Source organism: Lontra canadensis, unplaced genomic scaffold (assembly GCF_010015895.1).
Source record: "Lontra canadensis isolate GAN:19392208 unplaced genomic scaffold, GSC_riverotter_1.0 scaffold58, whole genome shotgun sequence".
Taxonomy (NCBI): domain Eukaryota; kingdom Metazoa; phylum Chordata; class Mammalia; order Carnivora; family Mustelidae; genus Lontra; species Lontra canadensis.
The window spans coordinates 11,467,491-11,493,818 of record NW_022631052.1 but is presented as its reverse complement, the minus strand read 5'-3'; the positions used below and the strand labels follow the sequence as shown (position 1 = coordinate 11,493,818).

The 26,328-nt window shown below is 56.6% G+C and overlaps 1 protein-coding gene across 4 annotated transcripts in view; it reads left to right on the top strand.

Annotated features, from left to right (window-relative positions):
* Positions 1-2,561: 2,561 nt before the first annotated feature.
* The window catches only part of SCARB1 (scavenger receptor class B member 1), a 68,782-nt gene continuing 45,015 nt past the window's right edge, over positions 2,562-26,328 (top strand). For 2 of the 4 annotated variants that reach the window (XM_032876489.1, XM_032876490.1), the window contains exon 1: positions 2,562-2,901. In XM_032876489.1, coding sequence (XP_032732380.1) covers positions 2,776-2,901 — 126 coding nt within the window. In that variant the 5' untranslated portion in view covers positions 2,562-2,775. Of the gene's footprint in view, positions 2,902-7,734; positions 7,861-26,328 lie in introns of those variants that run through there. The other 2 variants (XM_032876491.1, XM_032876492.1) reach the window with 2 other exon arrangements.

The window sequence follows — 26,328 nt, the reverse complement described above, 5'->3', positions numbered from 1 at the left end:
CTCCCCTCAGTGAGCTCAAGGCTGGTCACGTGTCTCAGACAGCCTTTCATCTCCGCTGTGTCTCTTGTCAGGCGATTGCCCTGGTCTGACGCGGGGACCCTCCTGCCATGTCCTTGAGGCTCTCGTGGGTAAGCACCACGCACATTTGGACCTTGAAGAGTTCGTAATAAATAACAGTTACATTGGGTGAGAGGGTCAAGGCGAATGGGCCTCTTTGGGGGAGGACGGGTGCAAGGAGGGGGGGCGGGCATTGGGCCAGGGCAGACCCCAGGCTCATTGGTTAGTTCAGTTGGTTAGTTCCGTTGGTTAGTTCCCAAGAACAGCAAAGTCATGGGGATAAGACAATTCCCATAGCTGATGGCTGTTGAAAACCTTGAGGAATTCAATGAAATATGTTAATTGATTGACTAATTGACTTGATTGATTAATGCCTCAGTGAGCTAATTGATCACCTGAAGACTTCAGGGCATACATAACTTGTGCCAGGAACTGCCCAAGGTGCTGGGGATATATCATCAGCAAAACCAGACCGGCTTGTTGCTTGGGAGCTGGGGGAGACAAAAGTAAAGAAACCAGTAAGACCCTTTCAGATAAAATGGGGATGATTTGGTACAGTGACTGGTAGGTTGGGGTTCCCATTTTGGATACTGGGCAGTGAAGGCCTCTCCGGGGAGTGAATGATGAGCTGGAGTCTGGAGCAGAAGTGAGCTCTGGAAGGATCTGGGAGAAGAGTTTTCTGAGCACAATGTACAGCAAATGCAAAGGCCCTGTGGCAGGAGAAAGCTGGGGCTGTTCAAGGAACAGAAAGAAAGCCCAGGAGGCTGGGAGTACAGTTAGTAAGGGGAGAGGCTGGGAGATGGGGCAGAAAAGGTAGGCAAGAGCCAGGCCGTGCAGGTCTTGGGACAACACCGGCCTCAGCCGTGCTCCCACGTTGCAGGAACTGATCTAAGTAAGCCCTGCCACAGTTGACCAATGCAGTTAAACCTCACGACAGCCCTTGGGGAGAGGCTCTTATTGTCCCCACTGGACAAGTGAGAAAACCAAGGCCAAGAGTGGGCCAAGTGCCTTGCCCTGGGACTCTGCTGTGGGAAACCCTGGAGCATGGTTTCCCCAGACTCATTCCCCTCTGACACCTCTGACACCCTGTCCTGGCACCCTGATCTAGGTCAGGGGTTGGGCTCCTCTTACATGCACCCTGGGCAAGGTCAGGTCTGCTGTGGAGGACAGTGGCAGACAAGGCTCTCCGGCTGGTATGGAGTGGGTGCTGTACACAAATACTGCTTCTGCCAGATCATGCTGCTTTCTTCCGCGGCTGAGGGAGAGTTTCCGAAGGCCTCCTCCAGAGCCAGCAGGGACCGGCCTGCCTTCGCCGGGCGCTGAGGACACTGCGTCTCACCCCGTGTAACCCTCAACCAGTCCCTTGTCCTCTCAGTAGTCCGGTCTAGAGAATGAGGGGCTCAAAGCTCAATGTCACATGCAGGCTGGGGAGCCGTAGGGGAGCACCTGCTGTGTTTGGAGCACCTGTTACCTGCAATTAAGCATCCTTTATTTGCTCACTCGCTCATCATATCTCCCTCTTCATTAGAAAGCAGACACTAAGGTGTGTCCTTGTCACCTTTCTGTGCCTGCTTCCTCACCTGGAAAATGGAGCCATTTTGGGCAAGGGGCTAAGCCCAGGGGGCCCAGCATTACCTGCCAGGCAGAGTGCTAGCTGCGGAGGACAAGGCAGGGGCTCAGAGAGACCAAGTCTGCCGGCAGCATTGTAGCTGGGGGGCTGGTCAGAATGCAAAGGACGAATGACTGTGTAACATGCCAGGTGGTTCTCAGCGATAAGGGAGATGGGGAGAGCTGGCGCTATTTTGTTTTACACGAGGTGGCGGGTGGAAGGCCTTTCTGATAAGGTGGCAGGGTGGTCATGAAGGAAGGAGCCGGGCAGATATCTAGGGGAACAGAATGCCAAGGCGGGTGGGTTGTGTGTATCAGGCACTGAGGCGGGAGTCTGCAAGGCTGGTTCCAGCGAGAGCGAGGCTAGAACAGAATGTGAGTGTGGTTGGGGGCTTGGGGGATGGCAATGAGGTCGCAGAAGTGCGGATGGGGGCTCCGGTGTTTCTGATGAGTTGGGAAACTCCTACTAAGTGTGTCCACGACGCCGGTCAAGACAGAGGAAGTGGGAGAGGAGGAGGGGCAGGGGCGAAGGAGAGGGGAGCAGGAGGGTGGGGGGGGGCGCTGCGGGAGGACCGGGAGAGAGAAGAGGAGAGGGAGCAGGTGATGGGAGGAGGAAGAGCAGGGAAAGCGAGAGGCGGGGAGGAGCGGGGAAGAGGAGGCAGAGGGGGAGCCAAACCCCACCGACGCCACTGCACGCGGAACGCGAGGATCCCCGCGCGGTCTCCCGCGGAAACGGAAGCGAGGGCGTGGGGCGGCAGACTACCCCCCGCGGGGCGTGTCCTCGGGACCGTCCGATCCGCGCCCCGCCCGGCCCCCGCCCCCAACCCCGCCCCGACCCCGCGCAGCCCCCGCCCCCCGCCCCCGCCCGTAGGCTCGCGCCCGAATCCTGGTGCCCAGGGCGTCCCGGGGGCGGTCCGGCTGCGCCGGCGATGGCGCATAAAACCGCCGGCCACCTGCCGGGCCGCTCCTCCGTGCGCCGCGGTCTGGGCCCCGCCGTGCCGCTGTGGCCCGCCTGCCCTAGCGTCGCCGCCTGTGTCGCCTGTGTCTCGGTCCCCGTCCCCCCAGGCGCGGAGCCACGCGAGGGCCGGGCGGGAGCCAGGGCGCGCAGACATGGGCAGCCGCGCCAGAGCGCGCCGGGCGGTCGCGGTGCTGGGCTTCGCTGGGCTGCTGTGCGCCGTGCTGGGAGCCGTCATGATCGTGGTGGTGCCCACGCTCATCAGGCAGCAGGTCCTCAAGGTGGGTGAGGGGCGCCGGCTGGGGCCCGCGCGGGGTCGGGACTGGAGGGCGAAGGGCGCGGAGGAGCGCGCGCAGTCAGAGGGCGGGCGAGCCAGAGCCGGGATCTGGGCCCCGGAGCAACGGGAGCCCGGAGCGCATCGCGAGGGGCCGCTGGCTGACGCCGTAGTACCCTCCCCGACCCAGGCCGAGGCTGGGAGGCGCAGGGGCATCTGGAGGCTCTCCTGGAGGCGCGGGTCCAGGGTTGGGGAGGCCTGAATGAGAAACCTCACCCTAAGCAGTCTGGCGCCCAGGCCAGGCTGGAGTGTGAGCACATTATGGTGCTACTTTCTCGCCTCTTGACTACAGCAGCCTGAGGCCCTATCTGCTAAAATTAGGGCTGCACTTTGCCTGTTTCCTGTGAACCCAGGACGACAGGAACCTTCCATTCATGTGCTTCTGTGAGACTCACATGGGTCCCGGGGCCTGGATAGTAGTGCAGAGCACTCTGCTGTCCAGAAGCTCCCCCTTAGAAAGCCCTTCTCAGAGGCCCAGGGCTCCGTCCTCCCCCAACACTGCCTTCCTGATGCCCACTGGAAATGGTAAGCAGCTTTCCCCTTAGATTCCCACAGAGGCAGGAGCCCAAGGCTGCATTAGCAGAGGGCTTTCCTCTGATCTTAACTTTCCGCACGATTGCCCTTTCAACCGTGGAGACAAATTAGCTGGCCTTAGACCATCAGACTCTGCCCTGGGTGTCTGGACAGCCTGTTTAAGTGAGCTGGCGTTGAGAAAGGCCAGGGTCACAGCATTTCAGAGCCTTGACGCCAGAGAGAGCACTGGCAGTGTGGGGAGGGGAAACTGATGCTCACCTTGCCCAGACACTGAGCAAGCCTCGATAAAGATGTGGGTAATGTCACTTGCTCGTTGACTTCTCTTTTCCCCTTAGCCTGCTCCTTTAGTGGGTTTCTTAAGAATGGGACTTGTCCACGTCTCATATCTGTGCCCCCTGCCCAGTTCGGGATGCCTGGGGATGAATGGATCACGGGATGAATGTGGTCTACAGTCTGCTTACACCTGAGCCGCCCCTCTCTGGGACCCGGCCGTCGTTAACCATGAGGCGAGGACTGGCTTTTCTCAAGGACTCTGGGAGTCATGTTGGGCACACTGTGTCTTTTTGTTGGTTTGTTTGTCTGCAGATCTTGTCCCAGTAAACCCTGTAGTCTGATTCTGAGGAGGTCCTGGCTGCTGGTGCCCCTGAGCCCTGAGTTCCTCTCGTGTTTTTTTGGCCTCTGGGGGTGGCCAGACAGATGTGTGTGGGGTCACCTCAGTGCGTTCGAACTGCTTTGTTCTTTCTCATGGTGGCCGAGGGGTTACACTGTTCAGAAGAGCCGTGAGAGCTTTATCTCAGGGAGAGCCCACGATGTTGTCATCCAGGTGCTGTAAACATGGGAGCCATCAGGACCCTGTGCAAAGAGCCTCTTGCTTTGGGGGTGCGAGAGTGGGTGGGGTTTATAGTTGAAACATCTTGTCGGCCCCATCATTCCTGGGTGAACTCTAGGGTGATTTCTTCTTCTCCTTTTGTCCCCCCTTTTTAAACGATTTTATTTATTTGAGAGAGAGAGTGCACACAAGCAGGGATGAGGGACAGAGGGAAGGGGAGAGGCAGACTCTCCCGCTGAGCAGGGAGCCCGATGCAGGGCTCGATCCCAGGACCTTTGGATCATGACCTGAGCCAAAGGCAGTCGCTTAACCGACTGAGCCACCCAGGCGTCCCCCAGGGTGGTTCTTTCTAGGGATGTCAGTCGGTTCTGTGCACACTGGTCCACACGCAGGTACCCCCTAATTCCCCCCTCTAACTCTGGGTTTCCAGAGTGGAGACCGCCATCATCCTCAGCTGTCCTGGACCGAGAATTTTCAGGCTTAAAGTGGAGCGAGAGCTGCCCCGCATCCTCCGTGAATCTCCTGAAGATGATTGGTTTGGGTCCGAGTGGCGTGAAGGCAGGAAGGCAAGCCCAGCCCACGACAGCCACTTCTTGGGCAGCCCAGGCTGAGTCCTAGCCAAGTCCCTTCCCGTGGAAGAAGGATGTCTGTGTTCAGGGGACCGAGTGGGTGGGACGTGAAGAGAGAGGGAGGGACTGCCTGCCGGTGTTTTCTTTGGCTGCACGTGTCCATGGGCAGCGTGAATGGGAGGCCTTGTGCTTTGCTATTTTCTTATGCTTTTTGGTTAACTAAAGAAGTCCGCCTATAAGACATGAATTCTTGCTTGGAAAAAAATAAAAAATTCAAACGGTGGGGAAAAGAGATCCCTCCATTTTATTCCCATCCTCAGATAATAATTACCACCATTGTTGGCAGGTGTGTATCTTTCTAGACCTTTATCGGTGCCTACGTCATAAGTATGTATTTACGCACATTACGACGTATTTTTTCCATACATGGAACTATACTATATATATATATATATATATATATATATATATATATATAATGTATATATATCTGCAGTTTGCTTTTCAACTCGCGGATATCTCTTGAAAATGTTTCCAGGTCACAACAAATAAATCGATCATTTTTCCCCCCTTTCTGCATGGTATTCCTTTAAATCGCCATCCCCTTGATTATTTCCTGGTTTCTCTACTGACTGGTGATTTTCTCTGTCTCAAGCAACTGAACCGTGAGTGTCCTGGTTTATACCTCTCGGCCTGCATGTCACAACTACTCGCACAGGGCAGATTTTCAGAACAGAAACCTGTAGACCACGAAGCCTGTTTCGTTTGAATTTTGACAGTTACCGCCAAATTGCCTTTCTGGAAAGCTCCAGCATTTATGCGCCCGCCAAGAGCGTGAAAGCCCCATTCCCCCTGCATGTCTGCCATCATTATACTTCACGGTGATCGTTTTGTTGTTGTTGTGGATCTGATGGGTTTGATTTACGTTTCTCAGGCTGCTGATGGGGTTGAGTGGGGAGGTGATGCATTCTGAAACCCTAGTCAGTTTCCGGAGCCCGGGGCTGCCGAGTTGGCTGGGCTCTTTGCTAGCTGGGGACAACATGCAACTCGCTTCACCTCTGAGGCACGGTTTCTTTCTTCAGCTCTGAGATGGGTCAGGTGTAGTTTGCCTGCCAGCGAGATTATAAACTACAAAGGCAGTTATGTATGTGTGCAAATACCTTGGACATGTCTCGTGTTTCTTGTTTGACTCTGACCACAGCCTTGAGAAGTAGGTTGAGGTGATGCTTTGGTTCCCTCCTACAGGTAAGGAAACTGAGGCATAGCAGAGGTCTTGGGCTTGCTGGCGTCTGTACGGCTCGTGGCAGTGGAGGGCCAGAGCCACAGTCCCGAGCTGAGGTCTACATGTCAGCCAGGGCCTAGGAAATAAGGTGGGAGTGGGAGCCGGAGCCCTTCATCCGATAGATTTCTAGGCAAGAGTTAGAAAGAAGGGACTCAATGTGTATGCTTTAGCACAGAGAGTTGGCAAAATATAGAAGTCATTGAGAAAAAGCTCAGGTCACAAGACAATAACCTGTATTTCCAGTGGGGAACAGTGCACATAAAATCAGAAAAGGGGTGGACTGACAGTGCTCACTCTCGGGGCAAAGGGGGAGGCTTGGGCTGTGGCCAAGGGAAACATATTTTATCTGTAATTCTTTTTTCAGTTTTATTTATTTAGATTTAATTTGTTTAAATTTATAGTAATTTACTTATTTGAGAGAGAGAGAGTGTGAGCAGGGGGAGTAGCAGGCAGAGGGAGAGGGAGAAGCAGACTCCCTGCTGAGCAAGGAGCCCGCTGCGGGACTCAAACCTTCCATCCCAGGACCCGGGGATCGTGACCTGAGCTGAAGGCAGACGCTTAACCGACTGAGCCACCCAGGCGCCTCTGCTCTTTTTTTTTTTTTAAACAAGGAGAATATTCATGTGTTATTTGTTTAATTAAAAATTAGTAACGAATCCAAGATTTCCCCCGAGAGTGGCCAAACGTGCCTCCCACCGTGGGTGGCACACAGCCGAGCAGCCTCGTGTGCTGAGGTTGCTGGGAGAGGTCCAGGGAAAGAAGCGGGACTCATCCCTTCTACTTTCCCTCAGTAGGTGGGAGTGGACAGGAGGTGTCCAGCCGGAATGCGCTAAGGAGAGCAGTCGTGAATTCCCATGGGCCAGGCAGTGTTCAGGACATCTTGGTGAATGCCGTCTTGCTTAGTCCTGGGACAGTTCTGGGACACTTCTCATTATCGTCCTCGACAGATAGGGAAACGAAGCTTTGGAGAGTAATTTTGCCCCAGGTAACCTTCCTGGTGTGTGTGTGTAAGTAAATATCCTGGAGGAAAAAGCCAGGAGAATGAGGACTCTTATCTCCATCGCCTAGGACTGAGCCTGGCATGCATGGCCCTCCCTGTTCGAATGGATGAGGAATGCTCCCTCCAGGTCCTGGCAGTACGTTTCCAAGTTACCAGGTGTCTCTGGTTGGACAGGGAAGGCCTGGCAGTAGGAGGAGCCCCTTGCTACAGCTGGGCCCCAGGGGAAGGTGCTTGTCTGCTGGGCCACTATGAGTCGATGGGCCTCCAAGCCTCCTCCACATCCAGGAGGGGAGCTGGGTGCCCTCTGCCATCTCTAAGTTGGTTTTCTGATTGAAATCAGCCTCGAGGGCTTTATCCACTCATTTTTTCAGCTGCCGAAGGCTTCCCCAGCTTGTGTTTCCATCTCAATAAGTGACACCTCCATTTGCTCCCCCAAGTGTAGAGGTGAAGTTCTTGGGTCATCCTTCATATGGTCTATCAACAGATCCTATTGGCTTTATCTTCAAAGTGTATCTGGATTTCAACCCCTCTTCTCAGCATCACCATGGCGGCCTTCTCCATCCACTGCTTGGACTGGTGAAGTAGTCTCATCTCTGGTCTTCATAGGCAGCCAGAGGGATCCTGATAAAACACTTGTCAGATCATGTGTCCCCTCAGCTGACAACCCTTCGAGGTTCCCTATGTTACTGTGAGTGAGTATCAAGGTCGTCCCAGTGGCCTGATGGCCCCCACTCTGGCTCTCCTTCCCTCTCTTACCTCACCGTCTCCTGGCCTCTCTGCTCACCTACCACACTATCTCCTTGACGTCCTTGAGGCTGCCTAGTCTGGCCCTACCACAGAGTCTCTGGCTTGCATTCCCCTCTGTCTGGAAGGCTCACCCCCAGGTATCTGTGTAGCTTGCCCCTCATGTCCCTAATAGTAGTCCCTTATGTTATATGTTTATTTGTGCAGCCTCTTTCTCCCTCCTGAGCCTGGACGTCTGCTGGGGCAGGGGCTGCATTGTTGCTCTCACTGCAGTGTCTCCGAGGGCCAGAGCAGCCCTTGCATTCCTGCGCAGATGGTGGAATAGCGAGGTGGTCCGTGTTTTGAGGTCGGGTTGTTTCCTTATCCTCTCTCCCCGCCCGAGATTCAGACTCAGACAAGTTCTTCCCTCAGCGAGAGCCACCCAGAGAGCCTCAGGACTGTCCTCCCATGCCCCTGGGTGGCTTCGGGCCCTCTGGCAAATCTCCTCCACCCATCAGTTCGAAGGTGGGGGTTGATGACAGAGAAGTGTTAATGAGCGCTTCTTACTGGCCAGCCGTGGTCCTAATCATCCTAAGTGTTTTAGGCGTATTACATCATCTCGTTTAGCATCCAGGGAGCTCCTTCCTGTTGCCTTTCTTTTACCCAGGAAATGGGGGAAGCACAGCGCCGTGAAGTCACTTGCCCTGGGTCACACGGCTGACGTGGCAGGGTCAGGATTTGAATCCTGGAGCCCGCTGCCCTGTAGACCCTGTTTCTGAGTGTCTTGGGCTAATCTTTGGCAGGAGGGCAGGCCCTTCCTGTGCTCTGTTTGGGTTGAGCTCCCCTTCTGCTTGCCCTGCATGGCCAGCGGGCAGCGGGCCCTCTGCAGCCAGGTGTGTGTGTGTGTGTGTGTGTGTGTGTGTGTGTGTGTGTGTGTGTTCTGGAATTGCAGACGGCAAGAGAAGCGGGGAAGGGCGGCTTCTCCTGCAGGGTCAGCTTGGCCAGCCCTGCTCCCAAAGCTCTGGGAAGCCCCCGGGGTCCCAGCCTGGCCACTCCTGAGCCCCGGACAGCGGAGGGGGTCTCCTGCCTCTGGCCGCAGGCCATGGAACTGGCGGGCGCTGGCGGGTGGAAGGCGCTCTGTTCTCGGGACCCTGGGATCGCAGGTGCACACCCTCTCTGGGTTGTTTTGCTTCCTCTTTCCCACAGGGGGACTTCCTGGTCCTCCCGGCCTGTGGGAGGTCGCTTCATCTCACTCCACGGTGACAGCTAGAAACCACGGCTATTTTTAGCGTCCCTGAGTTGGATTTAGTTTTGTTTTCCTCTCTGGTTTCCTGAGGGGACGTGTGTGCTCACGCGAGCGTTGTCGCGTGTGCTGATTGTGTGTACACAACGGGTGACAGGCGAACGCATGTTGGCATGGGCACATGCAGGCGTGTGACCACAGGCTGGAGCACGCGCACACGCGTGTGGATGTGTGTAACCAGGGAGCACGGTGTCACCATGTTGGTGTACACATGGACATGCGGGCGTGCGTGCACACAGGTTGCCGTGCGCCTGCGTGTGGCATGGGACGCGTGGTCCTCGTGTGTTGGCACGCGTGTGTGTATGTGTGGGCTCACGCGCCAGTGCTGACGTGTGCATACATGTCGCCGCACATGGTCACACACAGGCACACTGGTTGGTGTGCCCGGTCCCATACGTGAGCACACACGGGCACACACATCCGTGTGTGTCCGTGCGTGTTGGGTGCGTGTGCATGTGTGTGGTGACATGCCCCAGCACCCTCTGGCCTTCCGCTGGCCTGGCAGTGCCAGTGGTATTCCGGGTGCCCAGCTCTTCCCATTCCATGAAACGTTCCTGGTGCCTTCCTGGAATGACTGATACCAGCCGTGCCTCCGCTTGATGATTCAACGTGATTAACTAGAACTGGTTAAGCTCAGTTACCTGGAAGCACCTTGTGCGGGCCTTCCTCTAGCAGCGAATGACACAGAGTGAGTCACGCGTTGGTGTCATCAAACACTCGCTCAGTAAAGTGTCCCCACGTCCCGGCACTGGCCTGTCTGCACCGTCGTCGTCTGCAGGGCAGGCTGGTGGTCGCTGGTGCCCAGAAGGGTGATCTCGTGTCCTTGCTCAGCAGCGGACGGCCGCCTGGCTCAGGGGGCACCGCCAGGGCTGGCTTCTGGCACGAGGACGATGCAGACCGACTTTTCTGGTTGGTGATCTGAGAGCCAGAGGTCTGGGCGGAGGAGTGTCGGGCCCCTGCTCTTCTCCACGAAGAAGGATCTAGTAAGTTTGGCCCCATCAACACATGTACTGTGTGGAGAATTCGATTGTGCGCCTAAGCCAAACATTCAAAACAAAACAAAAGGAGACCTTCTTTTATGTACCTCATTTCCCTCCCCCTTGTCAAACGTGACCTTGGCCTCCCCTGGCTCTGGGAGTGGCTAGCAGGAGCAGAAATGCAAAGAGAAGCAAAACAACACAAACAGGCCATTCTTGGCTTTGGAGCCACACAGGGCTCAGCAGCTGGGCATCGCAGGGTGTCCGGGGTGATTCCGAGCCAGATTTGAAGCTACTGTGTGCCCAGATCGTCCCTGAACCCAGAGGTCCCCCGTGGCCTGGTGGGACCCCAGTGGCCCGAGGCCCAGCTGTGGGTTTCTCGCCTCCTTCCCCCACCCCCCACCGCACTGTGTCTTCCTCTTTGCCAACAGCCTCATGCTGGGGACAGGGAAGGAACAGGAGTGGCCTGACCCTTGTTTGCTTCCTGGCATTTTGGGTGAAGTTCCTTCCACCTTTTCTGGAAGGTCCTAGAAGGACTCTTGAGACACGTCTCAAGAAATGTCTGTTCTCTCGGTTTTCCTCCTACCTCCCTGGCTGGCTGCTCTTTGTCTCCTGTGTTCGTGCCTCCTTATCTCCCTGACCCCTTGCCTACTGGCGAGTCCCAGGGCTCAGCCTTGGACATCCTTTCTGGGTTGTGCATTGCCTGGGTGAGCTCTGGGAGCCTCGGGCAGTGAGTGGCATCTTTGTCTTGGGTTCCCGGCTGGTATCCCAGGCCGAGATCTTCCTCCTGACTTCCAGCCCCCGGCATCCAGGGGCCCGCTCTGTATCTCAGTTCCGGTGGTGGAAGGCTGCTTGCACACCCCGGCCTGTGCCTGGCCCCTCTCCCCGCCCCAGGCCCCGATCCTATCTCTGTCCCTCTTCCAGGCTCTGTCTGCATTCCCATCTCTGTCTGTGGCTTTTGCGGCTTCTAACTGCCCAGGCGGAAAGGCCCGGATCTCTCGTCTCACTCTCACTTCCCACACTGTACCGTCAGGATGTTTCTGACTCCCTCCTCACAGGACATCCAGGATCCCACTGCTTCGTGCCACACTTCCAGCTCCCGCCCCGGTCCGTGGGGCCACCCGCTCTCACCTGGATTCCCGACGGCCTCCCTGCGTCCACCTTTGCTCCCTGGCTGGGTTTTCTCCGCACAGCAGCCAAAGGGAACCTGTGACCTTTGCAGTCAGCTCACGGTCCTCCACTGTTCGAAACCCCCGCCGTGGGCCTGTCCCATCCCCTCCTCGGGGTCAGAGCTGCACCCTCATGTTGGGTCTTGACGCCTCCACCATCTGCCCCTCACCCCTCCCTGCCCTCCCCTTCCCCTTGACCTTGCACACCAGCCTACTGGCCATTCCTGAGACGTACGGGCACACTCCACCTTACTCTCCCCTCTGCCTGCATCTCTCCTCCGATGTGTGTGACTCGCGCTCCCACCTCCTTTAGGGCTCCTTTCAGATCTCGGGTGCTCTTGGAGGCCCGCCCTGACCTCTCCCTTGTTTGAATTTGCCCATTGCCATTCCCCCGGGCTCTGACCCCTCCTTCTCCTTCCCCAGCTCTTCCTTCCGTAGCCCTGTCACCCTGTGAGGTCCTACATACTATACCTGTGCGTCATGTTTATCGTCTGCTGTCCCTTTCTCTCTGGGAGGATGTGGGCCCTGTGAGGGCAGGACGGTGATTTTGTGTGTTGCCCTGTCCCGAGCACCTAGAATGATGCCTCACACAGAATCGTGGGTTCTCAAATACTTATGGAATGGATGTTTAGAACACAGGTTAGCTTCACAGGGAGGTTTGTGACTAGTGGCAGGCTGTGATCCTGCGCAGGGATGGGGTCTGGCTTCCCTCCTCTGCACAGGCCCCTGCTGCAGACCTCTTGCCAGCGTCCTCCCTGTGCTGTCTGCTCCTGCGCCTTCTTGCCACCGTGCTGTCCGTTCTCGCTGCTGCAGCCGGAATGCTCTTTAGAAAATGCAACTGGGATCATTTTACCACTGTGATGAAAAGCTTCTTGCATGGGTAGGAAGCCTGCCTGTCCCCACAGCTTGTAAGTCCCTTCTTCACCAGCCCCTGCCTGCTTCCATTCTCAGAATGCTCACCCTATTCCAGCCTCACAGGTCTTTGTTTTCCTGCAGTGCCCCTGTGTTCTTTCCTGCCCCAGGGCCTTTGCATGTGCTGTTACTACTCCACAGAATGCTTTTCCCCTCTGGTTCTTATGCTTGGTTCCTCTTTTATGTTTCCGCTCTAATGTGACCTCTTGAAGAAGATACCCCTGACCACCAACCCTCCCCCATGAGCCCCACTGCCACTGTCTGCCCCATCTGTGTTATAGCTACCCCATGTTACTCCCTCCCAGCGACTGGGTGTGTCCCCTGGCTGGGCACTGATGTCTTCTGATTGACCCCTTCTCAGTCCCAACGTGACTTACAGAGATGTCATGAGGGCCGTCTGTGAGTGGTGGATAAAGAAACAGCGCCTGTCCTGGCGGGGGGGGGGGGCTTGGGGAGGGGTGGAGGCTGGTCTAGAGCCCTTTCCTTCTGCCTCCTGGAGGGAGTGGGGATCCTCACACCAGGTAGGGTGGCCTGAGCCGGCAGGTGACTGGCACGGGGGAGGGGTGTGTTTCCCTTCCTGTTGCTCTTAAGCCAAGGTTCAGCATGAAAGGGGAGTCACTTACGGACCATCTCTTGTCTCCACCAGCAGAGACTAAGTGAGGCTGGAGGGGGAGACTCGGTCCACTTGTCCCATCCTGCTGATGGTTTTACTCTGTAAGGGATCATGCAGCTGACTCACCCCTACAAAATCATTTCCCCGCACTCAGTGAACCGCCTGTCGCCTGGGGAGTCATCGGGGGATTTCTCCTGACCCTGCTCTTCTTCCCGTGGGTCCTGAATGCTTTCCTGGAGTTCAAGATTCATATTTTGGTACATATGCTTCCATATCACTCACTGGCGTCTCAGTCTGGGGCTCAGAAAACAAACGTCAGCCGCACTCTGTGGGGGAGAGTCTGGAGGCTTTGAAGTTCCCAAGAGGTCTCCAAAGGGAGCCTTGTGGAGGGACCTTTAAGGGTAATGAGAGAAGTTTCCTAGTAGCTGGGAAAAGTTGTGCTGTGAATGCTCATTGGCTTTGATTGGCTGGGCTCGAGTTACATGCTCCTCCCTGAGCCAGTCACCACGACTTGAGAAGTGGACTGCTGTGATTCGTCAGTACTGGATCATGTGTCCATCCCTGGAGCTGGGGGAGGAGTTTCTTTTTTCCCAAACCACTGGGAGTTGGGTGGGTGGGGTGGAGCCCTAAATAAGAAGGAGGTGGGATGGGGGTGAGGGTGGGGGATGAGGGTGTTAGCAGAAAGAGGAAAAGGTGACAGGCAGAAAAAATTGCCTGAAGGGCCCTTTGCCCCAGAAGAGCTTCCCCTCTGTATCCATTGCCTCTGTGACTCTGGCAATTCCAGTGTTAAGAGATTATTTTGTTTGGCTTAATTGAAGACCTCTTGTGGAGGTGGTAGCTTGCAGCTCTTTGCTTTTTATCAGGGAAGGTTTCACAAACTCTCAGATCATTAGATCTGGAACTTGGATTTTACTTGACACCTTTTAAAAATTTTTCCTTTGGGGGAAAACAAAACCCAGAGGGAGCGGGGATTTACATGAGGCCCCAGCACAAATTAACAGTGAGTGCTGGCAGGGCAGATTGTCCAGATTGTCCCAGGTGAGCCGAGGGGCTGGGATGCTGGGTAGAGGCCACATGGGCCAGGGGAGCAGGGCTCGGAAGCAGCTGAGCAGTTGCGGGTTTCAGCCCTTCACCAGTGTTCCTGTGTCCCTCTCTGCCCCACATCCTGGCGGCAGGATTGGGAGGAGGTGTTGTTTTATAAACTGGGAGAGATGTCAGAGCCACAGTGTGCCAAAGTTCAGGCTTCGTCTGCTCCCGGTGGGAGGCTCCCCAGGTTACGTGCTGGAGGGGAGAGTGGCGAGGGAGGGATGGCCGGAGACCCTGTGGCCTTTATCACAGTCCGCCCAGGGACAACTGGGAGGTTGGACCTGCAGGCCTTGCAGGTGCATTCTGCAGTGTGGCTCACGAGTCCCTGGAGGAACGACTGCCAGCCTGCTGGCCCTTGCCCCAGACCTTGGGACATTTACTTCTTTAGCTAGGATAGTGTGGAGGTGTGTGTGGGAGGAGCCTGCCTAGGCAGCCAGGCCCTCGGGGCCCCTGGGAACATCCCTGACAGCATACCCTGGGTGCCTACATGGTCACCTTCCATCTGGGTGACAGGCGTGGGGCAGAGTGGGCTGTCGGGAGCTGGAAGGTAGTACCGAGTGAGGGGGCGCAGCAGGTCACTGTCAAAGTCAGCCATGAGTTCGCAAATCCCCAGAGTTTTCTCCAGCCCTTGGCCAAGTTTTGGCGTCCAGGAGATTAGGTGGACCCAAGAGCATGGGGGCCTTTGGAGCCAGACATCTGGGTTCAGATCCTGACTCTGCCACGTGCCAGCTGTGTGCCTTTGGGCCAGTGACTTAACATCTCTGGGCCTTACTTCTTGCTCTGTAAAATGGAACCTCCTCTCTAGGGCTCTTAAAATATGGAGGAGTTGGCATATGTAAGCCACTTAGGGCAACAGCTTAGCAAGTGTCATGTAAGTGTTTGCTCTTGCCGTTGTCTTAGCCTTATGGACACGAGCACATACAAGGATTAGCCTGCCTCCGTTTCCCCTGAGCGGGACTGTACTGGGCCCTGTTTCCTGCGTCTTGCCGTTCTCACTGCACTGTTGCTGTCTTCTCTGAGTCTTCCCGGCTCGCCTGGGGGGCTCTTGCTAGTCCGTCTGGAGGCCTAGGAAGGCTCTACCGTGTGGCTGCCCCGGCCTTTCCCACAAGGGACCATTCAGCCCCTTAAAACAACTGGACGGCAGTTCCTGCGTCCTTTTCCCGGGTTTCTAGTTGGAAAAAATTTTAGTTTGGGCAAATTGCCAGAACCACGCGGGGGGACTGGTGGGAGCCCTCTGCCCAGCGGTGCTCACTGTTGGCGAGGGGACCGGGCCAGTGTGTTTGGCAGGGTGCCCCGCGATGTGGGTCTGTCCCGTTGTTTCTTCATCAGTGCACGTTTTCTTCCAGCTGATTCCTACACAAAAGCCTCCTTGTGTGCATCGCATGGGAGCAGAGCTCTCGTGGCTCCGTTGGGGTGGGTGTCTGGACTCCCCCCAGCTTGGCAGCCCCACCCGCTGCAGGCCGGGACCCCAGGGAGGGTTTGAACACCCGGTCCCCCCACCCTGGGACTGGGACAGCCACTGAGTCCTTCCGGCCCTGCCCCTCCCCCTGCTTCCTATTCTCCTCGCTCAGATTCCTGGCCCTCACGTGAGGCACCAGCCAAGGCCCGGGGTCCTTCCGCCCGCCTCAGCAGCCGGATTCCCCCTTCCCCACCCCGCCTCTGGATTAACCCCTGCCGGAAGCGTGACCCCCGTGGGCTGGGCTGGGCTGGGCTGGGCTGGGCTGGGCCAGACACCCGCCTCCTCCTCTGGGCTGGAGAGCCGAGCTGGGTGGTGGCAGAGGGGCTCCCTTCTGTTCTGGGGCCCCCCACCCATCCTTCTGAGTCCTGCAGAAATCTCGGGCCCTGTCAGCCTGGCCCCTTCTGGCCTCTGGGCCGGCGGCGGAGGTCATGCGGGTCCTCCTCGGCCCCGAGCCTACCGCAGCCGGAATCCCTTAGCAGCTGCGGGGACTCTGCCTTCCCGGGACTCTGCTCAGCTGCCTGGACACCACCCGCTGTGGCCTCCCGCTTCCTTGTTGCAACTCCCGAGTCTTTGATTTCTCCCTGGGGTGAAAGAGGACTTGCTTCCAGGGAGGTGCCTGACTCACGCGGTGCGGTAGAGACCTCGCAAGGACACCTGTCACACGGCTGTGGTCCGAGCGTCCGTTCTCCTAAAACTGATTTCTTGGCAAAACCTAAGGCCCAGGGTGATGGTATGAGGAGGCGGGGACTTTGGGAGGTGACTGGGTCTGGAGGGTGGGGCCCTTATAAAAGCGTTAGAGCACTCTTATTTATCTATTAAATATTTTATTTATTTATTTGAGAGAGAGAGAGAGACAAGCGACTCTGTGCTGAGCGCAGAGCCCGGGGCTCGATCCCATGACCTTGAGCTCATGACCTGAGCTGAAATCAAGAGTCAGAGGCTTAGCCTGAGTTTAAGCCAGGTGCCCCCCATGAGTGCCCTTTTCAGACAGTCCCCGGAGAGTCCCCGGCCACTTCCTCCCTGTGAGGACACAGCAGAAAGCCTACAAGCCAGAAGAGAGCTCTCACATGCCCTTGCCGGCTCCTTGATTTCAGACTTCCAGCTTCCAGACTGTGAGAAGTGAAGATCTATTGTTTCTAAGCCCCCCTACCTATGGCATTTTGATCTCGAAGCCGGGATGGACGAGGGCAGAAATCGGCACCCCGAGTGGGGTGCTGCTCTCACCGCACCCAAACCTGGGGAAGAGGTTACGGCAGAGGCTGGGAGAATGGGGTGCCAGCCGGAAGGAGCCCACATTGACCTGAGTGGACCCTTAGGATCAGTCCTGGTGAGGGCTCAGAAGGAGGAGAGGGGAGTTGGCGAGAGCCCCCGTCTTATTAGAGAACACCTGGGGGCTGGGAGCCGGATGGGGTGGCTGGTGGACGTGGGCACCTGCTTGGAAACTGGAGGAGAGGCCATCCTTGAGAGAAAGGAGCCGGAGCCTGCCTGAGCTGGTGTCCTGTGGCGGGTTGAGCTGGCAGGAGATGAAATTGGACACCTGAGCCCAGGGTGGGAGGTGTGGCTTGGCTTGGGCCTGGGCTCATAGTAAAATGCCAACAGCGAGGTGACCTATAGATGGTTCATCAGAGGGAGGCAGAACCGAACCGCTTGGAAACCTCTCACCTTCTCCTCCGAGGTGCCGAGAAGTCCCGTTCTGAAGAGAAGGCCACGGGTGTGGCTGATGACGGTTTGATAAGGGGATCTGTGTGGGTGTGAGCCAGCCTTCAGGAAGGCAGCCAGCTGGAACCCAAGGGGAAGGACGGGAAGGAGTGAGGGAAGGTGCCTGGAAATCTTAGATTTTATGGGATGGATGGATGCACCATGGGGCCGTTTAGCTGCCCATGTGCTATTCCTCAAGACAAGGGCGAGACCCCAGGAATGATTCCAAACTCAGGGTTTAGTGTGGTTTGCCCCATTGGGTTTTAGACTCCCCTTGGACCCGTCCACCTTTTTTTCTTTCTCCTTTCGGGAATGGGAATGTTGAACCTGGGCCTGCCTCCCCGCCCCCCGCCCATGGTATTCTAGAAGCCCGTGCATTTTTGATCTCACAGGCTCCAGAGCGGGGCCTTGCTCGTACCCGATGTTGATTTTTGGGTGGGGCTTTGGACTGGGACTTTTGGGTTGAGGGCCTGTGAGGAGGGTTTTGGGCTTTGTGGGGCCACTGCAGTGGGTGTGTTTGTGTCCCCGCCAGATTCCTACACTGCACACCTGGTGTCTTGGGTGATGGAATCAGAAGGTGATGGAATCAGGAGAGCCTAGAGGTTTGGTGTCACCGATGGGATTCACAACCCCCTATCAAAGAGACCCCCAGCGTCTCTTTGATATGGGGGACTCAATGGGGGACCTCCCCCCATTGAGGACACCCTGAGAATCCCGCCGCCAGAAGGAGGGCTCTCCCCAGACCACGATGGCACCCTCAGACTTCCAGACCCCCCCCACCCTGTTGTAAGAAACAAAGGTCTGCTGGGACTAAGCCACGCTATTGGCGGCATTTCATTCTGACAGCTCAGCCCAGACGGACCCAGACCCACGTACATACCCTTCGGTCTGTTTTTGCTCCTCCTTCTGTTGGCGAGAGCCAGCCTGGGGGTTGCAAGAAGCCACGCCCGGTTTTCACGTTCGTGCAGTGTTCCAGGAGGCCGTCCGGGTGTGTCCTGTTGGCAACGGCCGGTGGGCGTGCACGGCCGCGTCCCCCGAGGGCCCGCAGCCCGGGTAGGGCCGCCAGTCCCCGTGTGTGCAGCTTTGGCTCTGCCCGGACGAGTCAGGCTCATTCCCAGAGAGGTTGCACCAGCGTTCACGCCCCTCGTTAAGTTTTTCACTTAATAATTTGTGGAGGTGAAATTCACATAATGTACAGTCACTCATTTTAAAGTGATCTGTTTGGTGGTACTTAGTGCCTTCACAGGGGCCTCCGTGGGCTCCTAGGACAGCCCCGTCCCTCCGCAGTGACACCTGTTCCACCTTAGTCCTCCCTCTCTGCCTCCCGGCCCCCCAGCCCCCCGTGACCCCAGCCTGCTTTCCAAGTCTGCGGACTTGCCTGTTCTAGGCGGCTCCTACCCGCGGGGTCTCACAGTCTGTGTCCTGTCCTGTCTGGCTGCTTCCATGTTCTCACGGCCGTCTGCCCTGTGGCAGGTGTCCGCGGTTCAGGCCCTCTCCTGGCCGCCCCCTGTTTTCATCCCGTGGGTAGAGCACACTTTGTCAACTCGCTCACCCGTGGAGGGACACGTGGGCCGCATGCACCTCGGGGCCACGGTGACTAGAGCTGTGGAGAGCTTGGGTGTCCACGTGGCTCTGCGGGCCTGGGCGCACACGTGCGTGTTTGAGAGCGTGGGCTCACGTGCATGATCCCGTGTCGCGCTGGGAATCTGCCCACGGAGCAGAGGCTGGGAGCAAGGTTCTGGATCGAGGTGGGAGGCGTGGGCTCCCCTCCCGGCTCTGCCTCCTGCTTGCTGTGTGACCTACGGCAGGTGCCCCATGTCTCTGACCTCTGTGGACGAACCACACCTCCGCGCAGTCTTGGGCACCCAGTGCTTGGAGCCGGGTGTGGCCAGGCAGCCCCCCCCCGGGGGCACCTTGCGTTGCATAACCCTGGGGAGGGGTGGTCCCCCACCTTCTGGTTCTCGGGGACCTCCTTGGGCTGTGCTGCTGGTGGAGTGCTGGGTAGCGGTGTGCCGGGGAGCCCTCCTTTTTAACCACCCACGGCAGCGCCTAAGGCCTTCTTGAACCTTTCTGGTGGTGGTGGGTGTTGTTTTGATGTGCCTTTCTGAGTCTGAGCCACTTTTTTTCCTTTTTTTTTTTTTTTTAAGATTTTTAAAAAAATTAATTTATTTATTTGACGGAGACACAGCGAGAGAGGGAACACAAGCAGGGGGAGTGGGAGAGGGAGCAGCAGCCCACTGTGGGACTCGATCCCAGGACCCTGGGATCATGACTTGAGCTGAAGGCAGCCGCTTAATGACTGAGCCACCCAGGTGTCCCGCCACCTTTCTTTTTGTATGTCAGTCGGGGTGCAGGTCCCAGCCTCAGAGAGTGTGAGGGGCCGGTTGGAGGTCACACAAAGTGGGGTACACCCCAGGCCTCGGGCTTGGTTTAATCAGAAATCTCAGGCTCTGGCTGGTGGAGGTGAACTAAGCCTGGAGTGGCAGAAGACGTGAGGTTCTCCTGAGAAATTGCAGAGCAGGAGAGGGGGTGGGTGTGTGTCCGGGACCGGGAGCTGTCCCAGAGCTGTCCCAGAGCAGTGTCCCCGCCTGCTTATAATGGTGTGCATCTGTGTGTGTGTGTGTGTGAGTTTCCCGGGGTCTCTGTTCTCACGTGGCCATCCCCTCTGTGTGTCTCTGGCCTCCCCTCTTATAAGGGCATCTGTCATTGGATTCAGGATGAACTCATCTCCAGATCCATAATTCCATTCCCTCTGCAAAGATGCTGTTTCCAAATAGGGTCCTATTCTAAGGTCCCAGATGGACGTGAATTCCGGGGGACGTTCTTCAACCCACCCCAGTGTGTGTGCTCAAGTCTTGGACCTACAGATTTCCAGGCTCAGACCCAGCCCCTAGTTCTTGGGTTCTCTGGGAACTCGGTTTTCTTCTGGCAGCCCCTCTGGACCCGTACAGATTTTCTCAGCTCCCATGGTCTCAGCTGGTCCTGCTTCTCATGGCAGGGGGACTAAATGTGCTCCCAGGGCCGGCTTGTGCCCAGAAAGCCCCTGCTGACATCAGAAATGAGATAAAGAAAGAAAAACAGGAGCATGATTTTTAAAAATTGAAAGCATGTGAAAAACTAGTCCAAGCTCAGAAAATGGCCCAGGCTGAAAAGTCACTTCTCCCTGCCCTGACGGTGGGTCCTTACTCTAGGGGGCTGCTTGGTAACTTGGTTTACTGGTTTACTAGTTTACTTAGTTTACTAGTTCCTTCCTGAGAAACATTGTGTGTGTCCACGGGGACTGGGACATCCTTCCTTCCCAGGCACACACCACTTATGCCTACGTGCCTTTTTCCACCTTGGGTTTGGTACCTGGGGGTGGATCTTCGAGATCCTTGCCTTGGCGATCACATCACCTCATAGGGGCCTGGCTGCAAGGCCCTCCCTCCACCCTCTGGGCTTGGGAAACGGAACATAGTGAAGGCAGAGCTCTGGCTCCCTAGTTCCTGCCAGAGCCTCGCGGACGTGACCCAGGAAGTCACAGGTTGGGATCCATCTTAGAAAAGGCTTCTTGCTGGAAATACCTGTATGTCTTCCAGAACTTTCTCGGGGAACGTGTTTCTCGGGGAACCTGTATGTCTTCCAGAACTTTCTCGGGGAACGTGTTGGTGCCTGGGCTGCCGTAGCAAACGATCACAGACTTGGTGGTTTAAAGCAAGAGAAATGCATCCTCTCGTGGCTCTGGAAGCCAGACATCTGGAATCAAGGTGTTGACGGGGGCCACGCTCCCTGCAGAGGCTCTGGGGGAGGAGCCTGTCTTGCCCTTCTGGTGGCTTCAGGTGGCCCTTGGCTGAAGGCCACATCCCTCCAATGTTTGCCTTCCTTTGCACACGGCCCTTCTTTGAATCTTCTCTTCTGTTCTAAGGACACTTGTATTTGGATTTGGGGCCTACCCGCGTGATCCAGGATAATCTCATTTTAAGATCCTTAACTGGTCCAAGTGGAGGCACAGAGGCTCAGAGAGGCTGAGAGACTGCCAGAGGTCACACAGCTGGTGGTGGAAGGTGAGCCTGGACCATCCCCTGTGCTCTCCGCCTTTGTTCCCAGGGAGGTAGCCCAGACTGGGTTGGAGGGGTGTTTTGTGGGGCCCACACTGCGATTAAAAATTTTACTTAAGTAACTTGGCAGCCAGCATTTAAAGGCAGGCGGATTTGCACAGAAATCTAGATTTCTAGGTGCTCATGACAGTTCGTTGGGTGTGTTCCTCGGTGAGCTGATGTCTGCTCATCTCGGTGGGACAGTGCTCTCCAGCTGTGTGACCGAGGGCAAGTGACGCCTGTCCGGGCCTTGGCTTCCTCATCTGTAAAACGGGGACAGTCCTAGCACTGGCCACGCAGATGTTGCTCCGAGGGACGCACGGTTTGGTGAATGGGGGGTGAGCAGGCCCCGCCCGGTGCGTGTTCAGCTGTGCCGGCTGTTGCCATCAATTTCCAGTCTCTTTCTGGAGTAAATTCAGAGTTTGTTCACGGAGGCTGTCCAGGGTCCTGGTGATGGAAGAGTTCCCAGAGGAAAGCGGGGCCATCCGAAGCCCCTGGGGGTTCTGACCATGCTGAAAGCCTTAAGCACACGGCAAGCATCCTGCCTCAGTGTCCCCATCTGTCAGGTGGGGTGCTGTGGGCGTCCTCACGGCCGAGGACTGGATGAGCACAGTGCTTTGGGGGCTGCCTGCTCCCGGCGAGAGCCCGGGGATGGTGGTGGTGGGGATGGCGAGGCAGGGCATGCCCTGAGCACTTGGAACAAGAGGGTGGCAGACGCGCGTGGCCCGGGGAGGGGCAGCAGAGGGGCTGTGGTGGGGGGCAGGGGACGGGGAGGCTGTCCTTGGCGGGCAGCCTGGCCCTCACCATCCTCTTCCACAAGACGCGAGCACTGACGTCCCTGACCTCCAGGCTCCCTTGTGGCTGGGAGCTGAGTAAGTGTGGGGGAGCTGTCAGCAGTCGTGGCCACCTGTGTCCTTGGCAAGGAGGGAAGGAAGGTCAGGGCCTGGGACAGAGTCCAGCTGAGGCTCGAGATAGCCTTCAACCCTGGAGGACAGTGTCGGAAGGGGCTTCTCGAGCCCTCTTCGTGGTTTTGCACGTAATAACCAGCAACCTTGCATTTCTGCAGCCTCTCTGACTTCTCGGGACCTCTCACACCCGTCCTCTGGCTGACCCGCTTCGGGGAAGCAGGGCGGGCTCCAGGTGTGTCTGCCGCGTGGACAGGAGCCGCACTAGCAGGGGCCCCTCCGCTAGCCACGGGGGCTTTGCATTCTTCACCAGCTGCCGAAGGGCTCAGGGGACTTCAGTCCCCGTGGATGGATGGGACAGGCCGGTCCCATGGGCTCTGGGCAGCCCTGTTTGTGAATCAGCCGGAGGGATGCCGATGGGGTGGGAGGGGAGGGGGGCCACGTGCTGTGAGAAGGAGGGGTGCTGGGTCCTGAGTGATCGGAAAGGTTGCTCATTCCTTTGGCACATGTTTGCTGAGCACCTTACTGTGTGCTGGGCCCTGGCAGTGTGGGGACTGCGGTTGTGGATGGAGCTGACCGGGCCCCAGTCTCAGCTACCGACATTGCAGCAGGAGCCACGGCCCGTGCACAAGCAAACAGAGACGCTCACCAAGGCAGTCCGAAGGGGGCAAGGCTGGTGAGTTGACCTCAGGCTCTGGTGCGGTGGTTGGGCGGGCCTTTTCGAGGAGTCAGGCATGGGAGCAGCTTGTTGGGGAGAGGGCACAGCACGTGCAAAGGCCTGGAGGTGGGAAGTTGCTTATGTAGTGACGGAAGAAGAAACGGGCCCGTGGGGCTGGAGCCGGGGAGAGGCAGGCTGGGGCCTTGTAGGACATGATGAGAGGTTCAGACTTGGTTTCAGTTCGTTTGGGACACCCTGGGAAGTCAGGAACAGATTTCAGATTTCTTCTGCAGAAAGAAGAGCCACTTCACAGAGCCACTGGTTGTCCAATAGACTGTTCTCGGGGTGGGAGGGAAGGAGATCGGGGGGGGGCTCCCACCCTTCTGTTTGAGGGGCGTGGGGCTGCAAAGAGACCGGCTAGGGGAATGATCAAGAACAGACGCACAGTGTGGCCTTAAATCTGGCCTTACATCCCTGGTAGGACAGCTCAGCAACAGAAACGAACAGACGCGGCAAGGACGTATTAGAGATTTCTCCGGAAAAGACGCACGAACGAATGCTAACGAAAACCACAGCGATCCCACCACACACCCACGAGGATGGCTCGTACCAAAAAACCTGGAAGATCGCCACTGTTGGCGAGGGTGTGGAGAAACGGGTGCCCTTGTGCCCTGTCGGCGGGGATGCGGCATGGCCAGGCTTCTGTGGAAACCCGGGCTTGGGTTCCCGGAAAAGTTAAACACAGAATTACCATGTGACACAGCCATTCTCCTGCTGGGCATGTGCCCCCAAAGAATGGAAAGCGGGGACGCGGGCAGGTTATTTGCGCACCCGTATTTGTAGCCGCGTGACCCCAGCAACCCAGGTGCCCACAGACAGAGGAGCGGTCAAAGTGAGGTCCCTCCAGCTGCTGGAATATGAGTCAGCTTCGAAACAAGGCAGTTCTGCCTCTGACCCCCCCACCCCCCCACCACCATAGATAAGCTCGGGAGACCTGGTGCTCGGTGACGAGAGCATCTGGCCGTAAGAGGACCCACACCTCAGGAGTCCGCTCGCACGGGGCAGCCAGAGGGGTCTCAGGGACAGAGACAGGATGGGGGATGGGGGCACCAGGGGCCCGGGCGCTGGTGTTTCCTGGGGACAGTTTGGGCAGGTGAGAAAGTTCCAGAGATGGATGGTGACCTGGGTTGCACAACACCGTAGATTTGCTTGATGCCACTCAAGTGTGCCCTTAAAATCAGTGAAGTTGGTAAATTTTTTTTTTTAAAGATTTTATTTATTTATTTGACAGACAGAGATCACAAGTAGGCAGAGAGGCAGGCAGAGAGAGAGGAGGAAGCAGGCTCCCCGCTGAGCAGAGAGCCTGATGCGGGGTTCAATCCCAGGACCCCGGGATCATGACCTGAGCCGAAGGCAGAGGCTTTAACCCACTGGACCACCCAGGCGCCCCAAAGATGGTAAATTTTATGCTATTAAAAAAAATTGTGGGGCACCTGGATTCTAGGTAGAGAGACAAGGTCCGCTCAGCTGCCCAGAAATCCCCTGGGGCGTGCACCCCTTGGGCTTGGGTCCATTTTGGGAGGTGAGGGAGTGGGGCTCAGTGGTGGGTCAGTCCCTACCCAGCCAGGAAGCTTCCTGGGACCCCCAGGAATGCCAAGTGGCTCTGACCTCTGCTGTCCCCCTTCTGTCCCCGACCAGGGAACCTGCTGGCTTTTTGAGGGGGCCTTTGGCCCCCCTGGTGTTGGAAGAACGTTCCTGCTTCTTATACCATCCCAGGGCAGGGGAGGCTGGCCTTCCGGGGCTCCCTGATGTTCCTGGCTAGGGGTGTGGCTGGCTGAGATCTCTTTGGAGGTGTGCCTCAACCGAGGTTCTGACACCCTTGTGTCACTGTCAAGCAAGGCTGTCCTTGTGGTCAAGCAAGGCTGTCCTTGTGGTCACTGAAGTCAGGAGGGGCAGCGGCAGGCCCGGCAGGCCCGCAGCACGTCTGCAGCGGAAGGCGCTTGTCCCAACTCCTTTGTGAGAACAAAGGCCCCCCACTGCACAACTTAAAAGAAGCCACCCAAGAGTGTGTCCTGCCCTGGGTTTCTTTTAAGGCAGTCAGGCTGCAAGTCAAGTGTGAGGTGGGGGGTGTGGTGTCCTACGGGGAGGGGGCGGGAGGGGGTGTGGACCCAGCATGCCAGGTGGCATGCTTTAAGAGGACAGTGGGCCTCTGTCACCATGGGATCTGGTCCACCTTGTCCGGCCGGGGTCTGGTCCTCTGGCCGCAGGCAAGAATGTTCCAGAAAGGAAGAGGCACCTGGGCTGCAAATGTCACTCTGCCCTGGCGCAAGGGTGTTGCCAGGTGTGGAGGGGGCTGTGTGGGAGGAGGCCACATATTTCTGAGTGGGGTGTGGGAAGCAGGATACTTGTCCTCCCGAGTTGTCTACATCCTAATCCTGGAATCTGTGAACCTATTAGCTCAAGTGGCATAGGGGACCTGGCAGATGCGATGAACTCACAAGTCTCCAGGTGGCAGGTGATCCTGGGTTTTCTGGGTGGACATGTGACTTTCTTAGCATTGTCCTCATGGTCTCATGATGGCTGCCACAGCACCAGACATCACCCATATATCATTCAAAGCCAGAAAGAGGGAGGATACAATGGGAGGGCTTTGTTCTTTTATTGTCACAAGGGTCCTTAGAAGAGAGAGGGAGGGACGTCAGAGAGGATGTGATGATGAGGGCAGGGTTTGGAGGGATGGACCAGGAGCCAAGGAGCACGGTGCCTTCTGGAAGCTGGAACAGGCAGGGAAGTGGATTCTCTCTGAGAGCCTCCAGAAACAACCAGCCCTGCTGACCCTTTGATTTTAGCTCCATTTTGGGGTGAGACCCACTTTGGATTTCCGACCTTCAGATTGTAAGAGGCTAAATTTGTGATGTTGTAGACGTGTACGTTTTTGACAAAAACAAGTTGTCAAAAACAACTTGTCAAAGCAGTGCCAGGAAACAGACCCAATGAGTCTGCTTCCACTAATGCTGGAGAAATAAAATGACAAATGAATTCTGGTTTGGGGTTAAGCAAAATATTTAAACTTAAAATAATACTGTGAGCTTTAATATATTTATTATTGTAAGCATTTCGGTATTGTTTTCAACGACTTTAACGTTTGGGAAAGACATATGTGGGCCCACAGTTTTACTTTCGCCTCGAGCTCTGATACAAGCTGACCAGCAGGCTTGTGAGGGGGTCTGACTTGCTGTGAAATAACTTTCTATTTTAGAACAGTTTCAGAGGTCTAGGAAAACTGGGCAGAGAATACAGAGTTCCCACGTTCTGCAAGCCCTGTGTCCCCCACTCACACCGCTTACTACGGTCCACACTCTGTTCTGCTTTCCTTAGGTTTTCCTTCCTACCCTTTTACTGCTCCAGAAGTCCACCCAGGAGACCATGTCACATCTGGTCACAGTGTCCCCTTGGGCTCCTCTGGGCTGTGATGGTTTCTCAGACTTTCCTGGGTTTTGGTGACCTGGATAGTTAGTGATTTTGTAGGATGTCCCTCTATCGGGATTTGTCTGATGTTTTTCTTGGGATTAGACTGGAGT